Source organism: Cladophialophora immunda (genome assembly GCF_000835495.1).
Source record: "Cladophialophora immunda strain CBS 83496 unplaced genomic scaffold supercont1.2, whole genome shotgun sequence".
In the NCBI taxonomy this organism is placed as follows: domain Eukaryota; kingdom Fungi; phylum Ascomycota; class Eurotiomycetes; order Chaetothyriales; family Herpotrichiellaceae; genus Cladophialophora; species Cladophialophora immunda.
The window spans coordinates 3,586,542-3,602,347 of record NW_015622542.1 but is presented as its reverse complement, the minus strand read 5'-3'; the positions used below and the strand labels follow the sequence as shown (position 1 = coordinate 3,602,347).

Here is a 15,806-nt window from a genome sequence, read left to right as displayed (position 1 = left end):
ATGGGTCCTCAAAACGATGCGCCCGTGAGTAACTAAAATAAGTGTCTTTAGCTGACAACACACCCGTCATATTGCAAAAGAAAACATTGCTCGTCAGTAGGGAGGGCCTAGGCCCAGGCGCATGGAGGCCAGGGACTGGTGTATGATGTGCTGCGTACTCGTAAAGGAGATGTGGGTTCGGCAATCTGCGTCCAAGGTGGGTTGCAGATGTTTACTCGGGTCATATGCTAGGCCATGCTCAGGTAGGACACAAGCTCAGGTCCTCTACCGGGTATGCCATTGGGAAGGGCGATAGTGATGCTTGCGGTTGTACCAAGTACTTCGGGCCCTGTTTCCGTATTCGAAGTCGGGCCCATGTCTCGGACTGATCGAGTGCAGCAAATGCAGGGCCCCTAATCTCCTCGAGAGAGCGGGTTGTTGTACACGGGCGAGCGCAGGTAGGTCCCTGAGTGAGTGATCGGCCTCTCCTACCTCCGTGCGGAGGCCTGTCTTTCTAGAGCAATGTGGCGAGGGTCATGATAGCCGTCGAGAAACGCGTTCGATAGGCAGCTCGGCAGGGCAGCGCGTCGTAGACTCGTGGTGACTCGTGAGGTGATGGAGAGCGGGAGAATGTGGGCGGAAATTGAGGCTGCCGCAGCTGCTGTCCAGCTTGGCTTGGCACCAGATAAAGGAGCAACAGTTGGTTGCAATTTCCGAACCTTCCATCAAATTTCCTCGCCGCCCATGGGCCCATTGCTGCCCGTCATGCTGCGCCAGTTCCAGGATGCACGTTTTGTTCTTCTACCCAATGACGCCTTTATCGTCGCTGTGGTGCGTTGTTGATGCTTGCTATCGCGTCATGCGGCCCCCAAGCCCCATCCACAGCCGCGGTCGCTCTGTGCCCGACGCCTCTTGCTCAGTGGCACAGCATCTTCACCAACAGCCCAGGGTTTATACCAGATACCCTTGTCGTCGACGAGTATGAGCATTTCTTCTCCTTTGCTCCGCAGCAAAAGTCAGGATATGTCCGGATCGGGCAGCCAGTGATCTTCATTGCATCATTCTCCTTGTTTACCTCCCGAAGGTACCTGCGTCGGGTACCGAGTGCACCGACTCCTTGTTGACTTCGAATAGCGACGGGAGATCGTCATTGCAAAGAAGATCTCCTGCAAGGGGCGTTGGGAAACATACATTCTTGGCTCTTACGGATCGACCGTAAATGTCTGCCTCGGAACAGGCGCCAGACGCTCTACCAAGTGTCCAATCCAAGCTCTGCGTCTTAGTCTGAAGCCTCCAAAGTGGCTTTCCTGGTGGCTTTCGCCGACCCATGTTATACGAATATGCTTTTCCGAGAGACTTTCCTGGACGTCTCCACCTGCTTACCACTGCACAACCAAAACACCTCTGCAAGGTTCATGACGATACTAAGGAAACATGCTACGGATGCGTCTCCCAAGCAAAAGGCGACATGGACTAAGTCATACCAACGGTAAGTCGGCGCCGATGCTCAAGACCAGAAAGACATCGCGAAGCTTCCCCTGGCACGGCAGCCCCATTCGGGGTCGTGTACACACCACTTTATAGTCGTGTATCCCTTCCCTTCTGGCCCTTGCTCAGCTAGTTGCTGGGATTGTGTGACGACCGGGCCTTCTATCCTCATTGCTTATGTGCTTTCTTTTTCACGAGGTGCACCATTCGCCATACTGCCCATCATGACTCCCCAAAATATTATGAATACCCTGAGGTTAAGCATTCCCTCCACTACAACGACAGACCACGACCACAAGAGTGGAAGTCCTATCGATATGGAGAAAGCTCCCCCTTCAAAGGTACCACCTCCTGGACCTCCTGGACCTCCTGGACCTCCAGGCGGCTGGCTCTTCGCGCGCATGTCACGACAACAAGAGATTCTTTTCAATATAATGGTCGCGTTCCTTCAACTTATTCCCCAATCAACCTTGACGACAGTTTTCCCGGTCAGCCGCGACCTCGCACAGTCTTTCACCATAACAAACCCTTCGGTACTGCCGTGGCTAGTCGCCGCGTACGCGTTGTCCTTTGGAACTTTCATCCTGATCGGAGGACGACTCGGTGACATCTTTGGATATAAGACCATGGTCGTGATTGGATATTGCTTCCTCAGCCTGTGGAGTGTTGTGGCCGGGTTAAGTCACTATGTTGGCTATGAATTGTTCTTCGTGGCCAGGGGATTCCAAGGGCTCGGCGCAAGTCTAATGGTACCAAACGGCCTAGCCCTCCTAGGCCGAACCTATCCTCCAGGATCGAAAAAGAAAATCCTCTCCTTCACTCTTTTCGGTCTATGTGCGCCGGTTGGAGCCTACCTGGGGATGATCTTTGGAGCCTTGTTCACCAAATTTGCAACCTGGTGGTGGAGCTTCTATACCCTCGCCGTCGTATCTTGTTTTCTGGCCGTCGCCGCATCCGTCATATTGGTCGCTCCACCACCAACTCCAAAACAGATGCTACCGGTCAAGGAGAAGTTGCGGGACATGGACTGGCTTGGGGCCGTCACAGGGGTTGGCGGTCTGGTTTGTGTCCAAGTCTCACTCGTCTCTGCTCCGGCCTCGGGGTGGAGTACTCAGTACATTTTCATGCTGCTTATCATTGGCATCTTGCTCATTGCCTTTTTTGTCATCACCGAACTCAAGATCGCCGAACAACCACTGGTCCCTTTCAAGATGCTCAGGGCAGATGTCGGTTTTGTCCTTGGTGCTGTGGCCTGTGGATGGGCCACATTTGGAATCTGGACATGGTTTCTATGGAGATTTCTCCTCGGGATCAAGCATGACGCGCCTCTTGAGGCTGCACTGCAAGTTTTGCCAATCGTGCCTGTCGCGCTGATAGCCTCAGTGTTGACGGCTTGGATGATGCGGAAATGTCGCCCTTCCTGGACTCTTTTCTGGGCTTTGGTTGCTTTCACATTTGGACCTCTCCTCCTGGCCGTCGACTCAAATATCGACAAGACGATATACTGGAGCTGGACCTTTGCCAGCCTCGTTGTCATGCCTTTTGGCATGGATATGTCTTTTCCAGCAGCCACATTAATCATGTCCAACTTCTTCCCTCCTCAACAACAAGGTGTCGCTGGAAGTCTCATCAGTACTGTTGTCAACTATTCCATCTCGCTCGGTCTTGGTCTTGCCTCTACAGTTGAAGTTCACGTGAACAATCGTGGCCTTGATCCTCTCGCTGGCATTCGCGGTGGCTGGTTCATGGGTGTCGGCCTCGGTGGCTTGGGAGTTCTCATCTGCGTCGTCTTCGTCATCAAGTCTATTTTTTATCCGACTCCACAGTTGCCATCAGGACCTCCAGCACGTTCTAGCCCGGATGCGGCCATGCAAATGACCGCCCCAAGACCTGACAATGAGCGGAAGACATCGCAAGCTGCCACCGTTTCAAGTCTAGCAACGACAATGGTGCCAGATAGCGCTACCCCTCTGAGCCTCAAGCTCAACGAGATCGAGCCATTCAAGTCGTTCAACTTCGAAAACATCCAAGGGTCGTCGTCCACATCCACGTCCGCCCTTACCTCACCGCGATCCCCGTCATTCAGCACGTCACCTAACCTCCTCTCCAGCTTCCCCACACCGGCAACATCCAAGCCCAGGGTGAACATGCTACGTCGGATATCAAAGGAGCCTCAAGGGAAACGTCCCGGCAAGGCCAATGCCGGGGATTTGCATTCTCGTTCGAATTCGCAAACGCTTCTCGCTACTCACACAGCGCAACCCCCTATATCTGCGCTCCCGTTGCCAGCAGAACTAGATCCGGTATACCGCATTCGTGGCAGCTTCGAAAGCGAGTCCAGTGGTGAGGGCCGAGCAGAGCGCTGGGAGTCATCCACCCGCCCAGATGGCGCTGCTCCAAGGAGACCGAGCCAGCCATCTGGATACGGATATCCCTATGGCTCAGGAAATGGGCTCGCCCTGCGAGACCCTGATGGGTTCGACTACGACGCGAGACCGGTGGTTCCCAAGGGAATGATGGGCGATAAATTCTGATCCCCGAGTTGACATTTCTTTTTGTTCCTTTTTTCTTTCACGACTCTCTTTAGCTGCAGCTATGATATCGGAAGAGTTTCTATGGGGCCTTATCGATGGCGTCTGGGTATCAATGGCGTTAAGCGGTCCAAAACGGCCTTTGGAATGGCGGAAGGTGTACAAGGATAGAAAAAGAGGGGTCAAAAAGATGAGAATGACACGGATCTCGGGGAGTCGGGATAGACGTGAATGTTGGAGCCTGCAGCAAACAGATAATGGTCTACGCTTTCTTCTCTTGAGGCACTTTGCCTCGTCCGACTTACATAGGGACGGTTTGCAAAACGGCGCACAGAAGGGCTATGAAAACCCCAAACGCGGGTATGAATGGATGATATTAAGCTCCGACTTTCCTAGCACTGCCAAATGGTATTCGAGATCTGACTTGGTTTCGTACTTGACTCCCCGACAAAATGAACTGACTTGATGTCTTCACTCCTGCCAATAAATCTGCGTCCCATCTATCCAGCAACATATGATTTCCCTCCATGCCTTCCAGTTCTCTTTGCGACCCTGCTCCCCCAAGCTCTTCGTTTCACGCGCGCCCCAGATCCCTCCCTAGACGATGAGAAACATCTGATGGTGCCTCGCTCGGCCCGTCCGCCTCACCAGCCTCGACGAGGACTCTCCTTCCCGTGCGCCCTTCCCCGCTGCTCCCGTCGTAGCTCTCCCCGCCTCTCCTCCCGCGCCTTCTTCTCCTTCAAACACTCGCCCCGGCATTCTTGCAACTGCATGATCTTTTCGTCCTGGCCGTACATCTCCGCGCTCAATTCGTCGAGTTTGGCTCGTATTGCTTGGCGCCGCTTGCGCAGGGATTCGTACTTGGTCTTCGCTTCCGCGATGTGGTCGTTGGTGTGGGCGATGGCGCGGTGGAGCTCGTCATCTTGGAGGTCCTGAAGGCGTTTGGCGCGGCGGCGTGCAGGGTCAAGAGGTTGTGAGCGGTCATCTCCTCGATGGTGCTGGCGCATGTAGATCCCTGAGGCGAGTCTGGTGAAGACGTCCATGATTGCGGGGTGGAGTGAAACGTTGTAGAGAGATGTTGGGGTTTTGGATACCTCGATCACAGCTGCAGAGGTGCTTTTGATGAACAGGCTGTAGGTGAGTTTCTGCTGGTAGAGCTGCTGTTTAGCTGAGATGGCTGTCTGAAGATGAAGAAGAGAATTATAAGTTCTCGTCACGACCGTGGTGGTCCTATTTATGCCCCTCCATTGGCGATACTGATTGTGGTGTTAAGCCATCCTGTTTTGCGATTGCTTCCGACGCCAACTGGCAGCTGCGTAGAGGCTGTTCTGTCCATTGTTCTGTGAGACACTCTACTTGTAGACAAAGCTGGCTGACGGGAACTGGAAGAGGTAAATCAAGACCGGGCAGAGCAACAAGGAGTGGGAGAGAGCGGGTTGAATCTCAGCCTGGAACCGGGGTCAGAGAGCAAGCAGTGCTGCAGGGCATGTCTCGGGAATGAGATCGAACAAAGGAGCCTTTTCCTGAGGAAGCAGTGAGACAGGGCATCAGATCCTTGCTCTTGCTGCAGTGATTGCAGAAGTCTTTCATTATCTGCATCTGAAACAAATCGCAGGCGATGGTAGCAGATCACAGAGTGAGGTCGTGTTTAGGTGGTGCTCACACTGATTCAAACAAGCGGAATATTTCGGAGGGGCATCCACTGTAATGACCTGAATCTGCGGGGTGCCGTTTTGTTTGAATGTGCTAAAGGATATGACAGGTGAATCAGATAGACTCTCTTTGCAGCATCAGGCAAACAAGAAGCGAGCAAATTGGGAGCCGACCTGACGATGAGATGCAGCGAATTTGCTTTTTCTTTCCCGCGCGGCGCGAGGCATTTGCATGAGCGGAGCGCAGCTGCGCAACCCCCACCAAGTGACCTCCAGTGCCTGTTCCGAAGAGTCTTTTCGTCAACCCCAAACCCCACCATCCTGAAAAAAATCCGTGAGTCAATTAAGAAAGCTCTGTTTGCTCAAACATTGCAATATGCCCTTGAATCTAGAGGTCAGAAACCTCGGACAATGACAGACATATCCACCTGAAGATTGAGGCAACCGCCCTGCTCGTCTTAAACCCCAAGCAAAGCAAATCTAGATCCATTCTCCTCTCACTTGTCTCCCTCCTCTTGCTCCGATCTCGGTCTGCCTTCCCTACGACACTGCTCCCTAAACATCCACATCTCTACAGCTCGTCAGCCATGCCAGTCACTCTTGTACTGGGATCGCAATGGGGCGACGAAGGCAAAGGCAAGCTTGTCGATATCCTCGCTACCTCTGCTGATCTCGTCTGCCGCGCGGCGGGGGGCAACAACGCGGGCCATACTATTGTGGTCAACGATGTGACATACGACTTCCACATCCTCCCCTCTGGCCTCATCAATCCTTCCTGCAAAGTCAACCTCATCGGCACCGGCTGTGTCGTGCATATCCCCAGCTTTTTCAAAGAACTGAAGGCACTAGAAGAGAAAGGGCTGGTGGGCGTGCGGGAGCGCATTCTGATCTCCGACCGGGCTCACGTATGTTTCGACTTGCACGGCGTCGTGGACGGTATCTCCGAAGACAAATTCAAGAACGTCGATGGCGGGAAGGACATGATTGGCACTACCCGCAAGGGCATCGGGCCGTGCTACAGCGACAAAGTCGCCCGGCGGGGGGTGACGTTTTGGATGCTCGTCAACGAACAACAGCGTTGGGAGAGGCGCTTGCGAGACCTAGAAGCCAATTATCGCAAATTGTACGGCGACGCAGCTCTGCAGGGCTACAGCCTGGAAGAGGAGATCGAAAAGTTGCGCGGATATCGGGAAGAGTTGCAGCAATACGTCGTCGACCAAACGCCCTTACTGGCGCAGGCGGTCGGAACAAAGGGAATGGCTACGGCGAACTCGAACGGCGCTGGTGCTCGCCAACCCCACATCTTGATTGAGGGTGCCAACGCACTCCTTCTAGACATTGATCACGGCACATATCCTTACGTCACGTCCAGCAACACCGGCCTGGGCGGTGTCTTCACTGGTCTTGCGGGTCTCTCTCCACAATCCCTTTCAGCGCCAGGGAGCAACATCGTCGGCGTGGTAAAAGCGTACACCTCTCGCGTCGGCGCCGGTCCCTTCCCGACAGAACTTAACGCTGCAATTTCTCCTAAGGACGCCGAATACGGCGATCGTCTGCAACAAGTAGGCCGCGAATGGGGAGTCACGACGGGTCGCAAGCGACGCTGCGGCTGGTTTGACCTCGTCTTGGTCAAATACTCTGCGGCCGTGAACTGCTATACACAACTCAACCTGACGAAGCTCGACGTCCTAGACGGCTTTGAAGAAATCCGCGTGGCGACGGCGTACAAGGTGAACGGTCAGACACTGCCGGGATTCCCGGCGGATCTGGATGTCATGGAAGAGATGGAGATCGAATATAAGACCTTCAAGGGCTGGATGACTCAAACCACGGGCTGCAAGAAATTCGAAGACCTGCCAGCACAGGCTCGCGAGTATATCGACTTCATCGAGAGCGAGGTTGGAGTGCCGATCAAATGGATTGGCACCGGCCCGAGGAGGGAGGACATGTGTTTCCGCTAGAAGGCATGCTGACGAGGCAGAAAAGGGTTCAGGATAGGGCTGGGACGGGATGTTACGTGTAAATAGCTGGGAAACATGTATTTGGCTTCGGAGGTGATGGTCCCGACAAATGAGAGGCTTCTTGTTTTCCGACATGTGATGGGAAGTGGCCTCCAGCGCTGCTTCGCCCCCAGGAATGGGGAGAGGGATCTTGAAGACAACACAAAAGAGAATTTTAGACGTTTACATCTTTGGCTTCCGAAGTCGTCGAGTCTTTTGATAGAATATGACGGAGAGAACAAAAGGGAGTCGGAAAAAGCGGCTTTGTCAACAAAAGGCTCTGGCCAGCATGCCAAATGTCTTCTGATCTTCTGTCCATCCGATTATCTAGGCACGGCATCTACATATGATGCTCGTATTGAACCTGGTCCTTTCTTCTGTCCTCCGCCATGCAGATTGCCTAGAAGACTGGGCCCAGATGCCGGCGGAAAACACGAATCTCAATTTCGAAAACGACTGAGCAGTTTTTCCGTCTCATTCCCTAGTATTCTGACACGCAGCTGGTAGCTTTTGCAACATGATGGGCAAGAATTTCGTCATCATGTCTCCCAAAGTGTTGGCACAGACGCAGCACCAATGACACGAAATAACCCCAGGCCATCTTCTGCTTTTTTGGCCGTGAGAACGGGGTTCGCCGCAAAAGGCTCCGGCCCTGTTCACAAAACCGCAACAACACCAGCAATGGCGATAACGGCGGCGGCAAAACTTCCCACCTGCTTGGCGTCTGCAGCGGCATTGCCGGTCGCTGCTGCGCCGCCTGCTGAATTAGACCCGGAAGCACCATTGCCACCTGTAGCCGTGGCGGTTGCTAGACCAGTCGAGATAGCGGCGCCGCTGGTAGCGGAGGTGACGATCGTCGTGGTGCAGCTGCAGTCGGAATTGTAGACGGCGGTAGTGTAGACGAACGTGCCGGCCGTGGATGTGTGGCTATTTGAGGACGATGCTGTGTAGGGAGCTGTACATTCCCAACAGAAAGCGGCCGTGTCAGTAAACACTCATCAAGAATTGGTCTGTCCTCCCCAAGTTTGTCCCGGGTTGAGTCTACGTACCGACTGAGGAACCCGCAGCTGAGCAAGTCGAAATGAAGGCAGACTGTGCCGCCGACACGGCATTGCCACTGCATAGGCTGGCAATGGCCTTTTGCACGTCGGTCGCCTCGTCACCGCAAATGGACGAGAGGTCGCCCGGTTGGTCTTGTGTGTTGACTGCGCTGAGGAGGCATGCTGGGGGGATATCTGCCAGGACGCGGACGGCGAGAGCAACAAACGGAAGGAGCAGGGAGGTCTTCATGGTGTGGGTCTTGGCTTTTGTGTGTTTTGTCAAGGGTTTGAATCGGGTTCGTTCGTCGGTGATCTGGAATGGTTTGACGCGTGGTAGGTGCTGCCAGGAATGTAGGTGGTAGGGGTTTTCGCGAAAAGTGACGTTCAAGGGCGCGCTGAACGAGTGGCAGAAACGAAACAAGGGATATCGCTGAAAGAGTGACTGAGAAGGAATGGCAAGAGTGGCCGCTGCTGCAGGTTAGTACAAAACAAAGTCGGAAGGGAGTGGAAAGAAGTGAGTGAATATGAAAGACGTTGGGTCCCCGGGTGTTTGGCTGCAGAAAGAAATGGATAAAAGACGAGCCCCTTTGCAGACGAGTCCGGGGTTGGGGGGACGCGCAGTTTGGGTGGATTGGACAGGGGCTGGTCGCTGGTGGTTGGCTCAAACGACTCAACGATACTGGGTCACCCACGTGATTGACTGCCACGTGATGTGCCACGGAGTAATGTACTTCCAGCGCCGCGGATCAGTCGGCCCTCCTTCGGTTATCAACCATCACCCGAGTCTGAGGCACTCGACAGACACATTCCAACTGCCGTCTACATATCCATTTCCCACGCGTCGAGATTCTGGATCTGTTCTGAAGCTCGCCGCCCTACTATCCTTCGGCCAAGACCTGCCGTTGTCCCCGCGAGCTCTGCGCCCATCAAGCCACCTGGATAGTTTGTAAGACCTGGGGTCGGGCCTTGTTTCGCCAGCGAGATATGACGGATGTTATCCACTTGCCCGGCTGAGCGACTATTGATAAGGAGCCTCGTTCCATATTATGCAATCGCAATGATATAGGCCTATCCAGCCCGACGTTCACACACATCTCTCGACAGGTAGGAAACAAAGACTGAGCATATGAGGGTTGTTGTTCTTGCCTATAAATCTTCATATCATTCCCGGTATAACGCGAGGGAGGACTCTCGCTCACAGCGATCATGGAGTCCCACATTCAACGCCTTGTTGATCAGACCTGGGGTAAGACATACAACCGTCCCTCATTGTCCCTCCCCTTTTCCACGACGTTGACGCCCGGATCTTAGAAAAGTTCCAGAAATGCGACGGCTCGCAGCGCCTCCTGATTGCCATTTCCGGCATCCCAGGCAGCGGGAAAACCACGCTCGCGGCGTCCGTCTGTGCGGGCCTGAACAAAACCCACCACCACCATCAGAGCAAGCGCTTCCCCAACAGCCCCAATCGCTCGGGCCCAGACATCGCCTTTGTCGTCCCGCTCGACGGCTACCACTTGACCCGCAGACAGCTCAGCGAGATGCCTAATGCCGAAGAGGCCATCTTCCGCCGCGGTGCCGCCTTCACGTTCGACGCCCAAAGCTATCTCAAACTGGTGGAGAAAGTGCGCAAGCCCATCAGCCCGGAGACATTGACGATCTACGCACCCAGCTTCGACCACGCCGTCAAGGATCCCGTGGCGAACGACATCGCCATCCCGCCCACGGCGCGGATCATCCTTTTTGAAGGGTTGTACACGGCGCTGGACGAGCCGGGGTGGAGGGACGCCCACGACTTGATGGACGAGACGTGGTTTGTCGACGTCGACATCCCCACGGCCACGCAGCGGGTCGCGAAACGCAACTTCGCCGCCGGCATTTCGGGCTCCTTCGAAGAGAGCCTCGACCGCACGGAGAAAAGCGACATGCGGAACGCGAAGGACGTCCTGGAGAAGAGGCTGCCCGTCCAGGAGATCGTGCCGAGTGTCGAGGACGAGTCCTGGCGGAGTGAGGAGGTCAGGAACGTGGACGGCCGGTTACAGGGCCAAGAGGACGGCGACGACGACAAGGACGAGGAGGAGATGAGGAGGGAGAGAATGACCAGGATGGACAGCATTGCCCTGCTGGCTGCGGACGGGGTTGGCATGTGAAAATTCTCAAAATCTTCTATCGAAATGTGAGGAAGGAGTTGACGGAAGCTGAACTGGATTGTTACAATGCGCACAGCGGACCGAGGTCGAGTCAGCGAGTTTAGCACGCCTAGGAAGAGCCGTGAATGAAGGTCCCTCCCAAGTGGTTGTAAGTGTTGCGCTGCATGGTTCGGCTCCCCGCGGTTTGTGTGGCGCACACAATGCCTCCGTCATGCCTAGCAAGAACCTGCCATCGGGCTACACACAAAAAGGGACTGGATAGTCTGAAATCAAACGAGGATGCCTGTCTTGACATTTCTTCTGTTGTCGCAGGCGCAGACCAATGCAGCCCCCGTTAAGAAAGACATGATTAATAAAGCAGAATGCTCCGGTCCAGCCATGGCATAATCCTGCAAGTCCATTTTGGTCCCAGTCACACAATCCAATCGTCAGCTTCCTCGGGCACTCAAACCTGATAATGCCACTGATTCGTGTTCCAGGTCTTCAGCCTTCTCTTTCCAATCCCGTACCGTTCATCCAACGAGTTCTTCCAGCATTAACAAAAGATGGCTTTTCGGATCGCATCCTAACAAGGCGCCGGCTTGAAATCAGAGGAAAATAACCACCACATCGTGTCCAGATAAAAGGACGTTCTGTTTTCTTCCCACGACCCTCACGAGATGCCTGGTCATCGTGTCCCAATCTGCAAAGAAGTCAAGCTTCACTACCTTGCTCTGCTCGTATTGGCGGATCGACGGGATGTCTTGTTCTGATCCGGGATGCGGCAAAGTGTCGCTGGCCGTGCCCCCTCTATCGAATCATTTCTCAAGCATATTGCCTGGCAAGATCAAAGGGAGTCCCTCTCACAATATCTGGCGACAGACCAACGGCGGCCCATAAGTCATCTGGGATCTCTTCTCTCCTCTGCATCCGATCAAGAATAACTCCGAGCATTTCCAATTCAAGAACCCTCTCGTTTATCCTCGAAGGGTCGTTCTGGCTCGACAACTCGAACAAGTTCCGCGCTTCACGTCTTCGAAGACGAGCAGAAGGGTCCCGTCGTAACCTCCCATGTCGCGCGCGGATTTCCCGGACATCCTCTTCAGTGATGCCAGAGGGAAGATCCAGGTCGCACGAATCATCCCCGCCTATCTCGCCAAAGCTGGTTGCGGTAGTCGTTGCCTGAGACGATTGGTTCGAGCCACTTCTGGAGTTCGACCGCGACGATAAAAACGAAGTCGCTGTACTTGAGTGGCTCGTTTCCATCGTATCCAAAAGAGTTCCCCAGTTCTCCTCCACAGGCCCATCAGATATTGGGCTGGGACTACGCAACCGGTCGCCAAGTCCATCAACCCTGGGTCTCGACTCGCTCGGAGGGCGGGGCGAGATATGATTGACACGTCGCAAAGGCGGATACGCAGCTTCGAGCATTTCTGGGGGATGAGGAGGAGGAATGCTGGTCGCTGTGTCTCCAGGACTTCGCTCCAATCTCCGAGACTGTGAAGTAGCGCGATAACGGTTGTCGTTTTCCTCGTCCTCGGTATCGGCAAACATGGGCCGATGAACTGAGAACGACCAGAGTGGTCTTCTGCTTCCGGACGGGCTGGCGACTCTTGTAGAGCGAGCATCAGAAAACCGAGGCCGCAGGAGCGGTTCTGACTCAGGCTGGGGCGCCGCAACCACTTCGTATCTCAGGCCGGACTCTCTTAACCGGCGTTGAAGGCGTGGAGGATCTGCCTCCTGAGGCTCGGGCACAAGAGAGTCGAAGATGAAAGCCGTTGTGAGTTCGTCTGGTGCTCTGCCGCTGGGCGCGACAGGCGGTCGGCTCAAGGGTGCCATGTCCATATCACCCCGGGCTTCTGACTCGGTGCTAGCCCTTCTGGCAAGCGGCCATTCGACTGTCCTTACTTGAATTGGTGGAGGACTCGCACTGACCGCGTAAATGTACTGCGCCGTGGCCTCATCTGGATCCTGGGTGTCTCGGGGCGGCTCCCGTTGAGATTGTGATTGAGAAGAGGAGTTGTTTGCTTCCTCGGCTTCACGGCGGCGTCGTCTTTCTACCTCTTCTCGTACTCGTTCAATGGCAGCGCGACGATGAGCGGCAAATCGACCCGGACGGACGGTGGACTCGCGCCGGATACTCGATCGTCCTGCGGCTGCAAGCTGATCGAGTTTTGCCGCAGGTTGCTCCGCGGCAACCTCGTCAGGCTCTTGGAACATACTAAAGAAAGCATGTTTGTTAGCAAATGCGCTTGCCGGCGATGGATATGGAAAGACGATGATGCTGACACTGCGCGTGCGCGCGCCGCGGCCAGATGCCAAAGGGGTGGGGGTTGGATAAAAATCAAGGACAAACTCACGGCAAACCCATAATTGTCGTAACCAAATGTGCAGCAGTTGTAGAGGTAAGGTAATGTCAAGATGGAGAGGAGAGTCGGAATGAACAACAATGAAGAGACGAGAAGCGACAAACAATGGAAAATGAGTGGAGAATTGGATGAGATGGACAAGTGGTACAGTGGATTTGAGATGGATTGTTTTGCGAGCACGCAAGTATCCTTCGTGGTGATAAAAGAGAAAGGAGTGAGCGGAATGCTTTGGGCGAGCTAGTCAGCGAGTATCCGGGGGGGAAGGGATGCGCGGAGAAGGCAGTCTCCCGCCAGTATCGTTGGCTGCGGTGGCTGCCAGTCAGTTTGGAGTGAGGCAGACTGAACGAGGCGTCGCAATCCCTAAGCGAGTGGCTGGGGGGGGAGGGGGGGAGGGCAGGCGCTAGGGTTATCCCTTCAAGCTCACCAGGCTCTGGAGTCGCCATAGGCACCCGTGGGCGCCATACCTAGTGAGGACTTAGGCACCAGAGGCGTCCTTGCGTCAACCACGCAGTACGGAAGACTTGGCACACAGATCTGTTTGAGAATCACGTCTCCCAAACTTTGGTCTGTGGTGTCTCTTGCGTTTATTCTTGCCCGAGGACCCTTGTATCGTTACTGTTGAATACCCGCCGTCACTAGTTCTGCCAATGTTCTCGATGGCAAAGACAGAGACAAACTGATGCCTGCGCCTATGCCAACATCTGGCAAGCCGACTTGCGCCAAAGATTACGTCGTATTCGCATTCTGCTCGCTTAAAGATCAATCGTGTCTCTCTCTTCCTTTGTTTGTGTAACCTCCTGTCAGCTAAGTCAGGTCTCTTTGGCCCTTTCCTTATTATCTCCTTGCTCTTCTGCGTCTTTCTGTATCTTGGTCTCAGTAATGGATCCAAAATGGTTTCCTCCCCCAGATCGCCCCTTCCAACCTGGCGGCCGAAGCGTGTTCGGCGCAGGAGTCATTGGCATGACTACCTTGTTGTTTCCACCCGGGCGATTTCGCCAGATAATGCCCATACCTCTGATCCTTTGGATACTTTGGAACCTGCGACAGCACACCGCTGGAAGGCCTGAAGAGGACTATCTAAATGCCATCAATGTCTGCTTGATCTTGCTCAGATGCATCGATGTTGGAGTGTTGCATAATGCCGAGCAGGCGTTCCGCCGAGTAAAATCGGATGGTACAACGGAGACCGAAGAGGACATAGAAAAGATGACCACCTGGCAAAAGTTCCGCTGGAGTTTACAACTCTTCACAACCATGCGTGGAATTGGTTGGAATTGGCGCGTCAAGAATGTTGACCAAGTCCCCAGACATATCTCTCGCAGGTGCAGAACCACATCTTGATATCTCAACCCCTCTAATTGAAGCAGTCGATTCGTCCTAGAGCAGGTTGCCAGAGCCTTCTACTCCTTCCTCTACATGGATATCAACGGGTGGTGTATGCGTCGGCTTCCTTGGGGAGATAGGACCGCTTCCGTTTCCGATCCCTTCGCCTTACCACTCTGGCAACAGATTCTCCTTGGATGGTCTTCTGCCTTCCACAGTGGATTTACAATGGCCTTCAGCTATTACCTTGGAGCGGCGGTCGCTGTCGGTTCTGGGCTCTATACGCCTCAATCGTGGCCTCCGATCTACGGTTCATTCGTCAAAAGGGGTTACACAGTAAGGAACATATGGGGTTGTTGTTGGTGAGTGAGATCCCCAGGTCGAACTACCGACTCCGTCTTATCAGTTCCCGAGGCACCAACTCCTTCGCCGGATATTTGAGAGTGTAAACAAGCCTCTTCTGCAAGTGTTGAGGGTCAAGACCGGTACTCTAGCCTCACGGTATTTACAGCTATACAACGCTTTCTTCGTGTCAGCTCTTATTCATCATGCGGGTGCACTCAATTGCGCGTATTCTTCCCTTGGTTGGTGCCAGTTCTATTTCTTCATGATCCAGCCAGTCGCAATCATGTTCGAAGACCTCGTCATATATTTTGGCAAGAAGGCGGCCTTAAAGGACACATGTAAGTGTCTGCGTCCACTTTGTGTCAGGTGCAGGAGCCAGATTTGACGTTGTGCAGGGAAAACTAGAGCGGTCGGATACGTTTGGGTTGTCTGTTTCTTGAGTTATTCCCTTCGATATGCAGCCAAGGGTATTCTGGCTGCTGGGTTGGGCGGAGTCAGACATCCGGTTGTGGACAAATTTAGCATCATGGACCGACTGTTCGGATAGGGAGGCATGTCTTGATCGGTTTGACAGTTATGGACGGTGGTGTGTGCTGGCAGTTTGCGCCACATGGCGATCTGTAACTTGTTGGTGAAGCGGTAACGGGGGATCTTCTCTCCTCAACTCATGATGTAGCAGTAGACAGCCCACTCAGGCAATGACCATCAGATCAGCGGTCAGAGATGACTGCAGAGAAGACTCGCATACAGCAACAGTGACCGCCACTCGGAGGATGTTCAGTGCTGTACCTAGATAGACGAGGCGGGTACCTTGGGAAGAAAGTCGCGTGCAGCGATTACAATTGACGCGTCCCTGAACGCAGAGTGGAGGTCTCGGTACGATAGGGTCGTTAGCGGCCGCGGATCGCCCTGCAACCTGCAACACAAGTCGCAAGCGAGGGCTAGTTGGCCGA

The 15,806-nt window shown here is 54.2% G+C and overlaps 7 protein-coding genes across 7 annotated transcripts; 4 read left to right on the top strand and 3 right to left on the bottom strand.

Annotated features, from left to right (window-relative positions):
• The first annotated feature begins 725 nt into the window (after window positions 1–725).
• Window positions 726–4,439, top strand: PV07_03542 (uncharacterized protein). Its single transcript, XM_016390270.1, has 2 exons — window positions 726–1,063; window positions 1,114–4,439. The coding sequence occupies exon 2, from the start codon at window positions 1,692–1,694 to the stop codon at window positions 3,999–4,001; it is 2,310 nt and encodes a 769-aa protein (XP_016252172.1). The 5' UTR covers window positions 726–1,063; window positions 1,114–1,691; the 3' UTR covers window positions 4,002–4,439.
• Window positions 4,348–5,830, bottom strand: PV07_03541 (uncharacterized protein). Its single transcript, XM_016390269.1, has one exon. It carries the CDS (start codon window positions 5,039–5,041, stop codon window positions 4,643–4,645), a length of 399 nt encoding a protein of 132 aa, XP_016252171.1. The 5' UTR covers window positions 5,042–5,830; the 3' UTR covers window positions 4,348–4,642.
• A 134-nt stretch (window positions 5,831–5,964) lies between these two features.
• On the top strand, window positions 5,965–8,075 carry PV07_03540 (adenylosuccinate synthase). Its single transcript, XM_016390268.1, has one exon. It carries the CDS (start codon window positions 6,238–6,240, stop codon window positions 7,609–7,611), a length of 1,374 nt encoding a protein of 457 aa, XP_016252170.1. The 5' UTR covers window positions 5,965–6,237; the 3' UTR covers window positions 7,612–8,075.
• PV07_03539 (uncharacterized protein) lies at window positions 7,848–9,267 on the bottom strand. The gene is made up of 2 exons (XM_016390267.1): window positions 8,700–9,267; window positions 7,848–8,605 (listed from the first exon to the last, which is right to left on the bottom strand). The coding sequence occupies exons 1-2, from the start codon at window positions 8,938–8,940 to the stop codon at window positions 8,307–8,309; spliced, it is 540 nt and encodes a 179-aa protein (XP_016252169.1). The 5' UTR covers window positions 8,941–9,267; the 3' UTR covers window positions 7,848–8,306.
• A 214-nt stretch (window positions 9,268–9,481) lies between these two features.
• On the top strand, window positions 9,482–11,206 carry PV07_03538 (uncharacterized protein). Its single transcript, XM_016390266.1, has 2 exons — window positions 9,482–9,936; window positions 10,002–11,206. Exons 1-2 carry the CDS (start codon window positions 9,897–9,899, stop codon window positions 10,835–10,837), a joined length of 876 nt encoding a protein of 291 aa, XP_016252168.1. The 5' UTR covers window positions 9,482–9,896; the 3' UTR covers window positions 10,838–11,206.
• PV07_03537 (uncharacterized protein) lies at window positions 10,861–13,378 on the bottom strand. The gene is made up of 2 exons (XM_016390265.1): window positions 13,177–13,378; window positions 10,861–13,037 (listed from the first exon to the last, which is right to left on the bottom strand). The coding sequence occupies exons 1-2, from the start codon at window positions 13,185–13,187 to the stop codon at window positions 11,642–11,644; spliced, it is 1,407 nt and encodes a 468-aa protein (XP_016252167.1). The 5' UTR covers window positions 13,188–13,378; the 3' UTR covers window positions 10,861–11,641.
• A 596-nt stretch (window positions 13,379–13,974) lies between these two features.
• PV07_03536 (uncharacterized protein) lies at window positions 13,975–15,566 on the top strand. The gene is made up of 4 exons (XM_016390264.1): window positions 13,975–14,507; window positions 14,553–14,870; window positions 14,923–15,191; window positions 15,249–15,566. Exons 1-4 carry the CDS (start codon window positions 14,065–14,067, stop codon window positions 15,398–15,400), a joined length of 1,182 nt encoding a protein of 393 aa, XP_016252166.1. The 5' UTR covers window positions 13,975–14,064; the 3' UTR covers window positions 15,401–15,566.
• Window positions 15,567–15,806: the final 240 nt, after the last annotated feature.

What these genes read in the sequence shown, in the direction of transcription:
- PV07_03538 (XM_016390266.1), top strand. Translation starts at nt 9,897, where the DNA reads ATGGAGTCCCACATTCAACGCCTTGTTGATCAGACCTGGG. An exon ending in CCTTGTTGATCAGACCTGGG is followed by an intron (nt 9,937 to 10,001) that starts GTAAGACATACA and finishes CCCGGATCTTAG; the next exon opens with AAAAGTTCCAGAAATGCGAC.
- PV07_03542 (XM_016390270.1), top strand. Translation starts at nt 1,692, where the DNA reads ATGACTCCCCAAAATATTATGAATACCCTGAGGTTAAGCATTCCCTCC.
- PV07_03539 (XM_016390267.1), bottom strand. Translation starts at nt 8,940, where the DNA reads ATGAAGACCTCCCTGCTCCTTCCGTTTGTTGCTCTCGCCGTCCGCGTC. An exon ending in AGCTGCGGGTTCCTCAGTCG is followed by an intron (nt 8,606 to 8,699) that starts GTACGTAGACTC and finishes GGGAATGTACAG; the next exon opens with CTCCCTACACAGCATCGTCC.
- PV07_03536 (XM_016390264.1), top strand. Translation starts at nt 14,065, where the DNA reads ATGGATCCAAAATGGTTTCCTCCCCCAGATCGCCCCTTCCAACCTGGC. An exon ending in CCCAGACATATCTCTCGCAG is followed by an intron (nt 14,508 to 14,552) that starts GTGCAGAACCAC and finishes TAATTGAAGCAG; the next exon opens with TCGATTCGTCCTAGAGCAGG. An exon ending in AACATATGGGGTTGTTGTTG is followed by an intron (nt 14,871 to 14,922) that starts GTGAGTGAGATC and finishes TCAGTTCCCGAG; the next exon opens with GCACCAACTCCTTCGCCGGA.
- PV07_03540 (XM_016390268.1), top strand. Translation starts at nt 6,238, where the DNA reads ATGCCAGTCACTCTTGTACTGGGATCGCAATGGGGCGACGAAGGCAAA.
- PV07_03541 (XM_016390269.1), bottom strand. Translation starts at nt 5,041, where the DNA reads ATGGACGTCTTCACCAGACTCGCCTCAGGGATCTACATGCGCCAGCAC.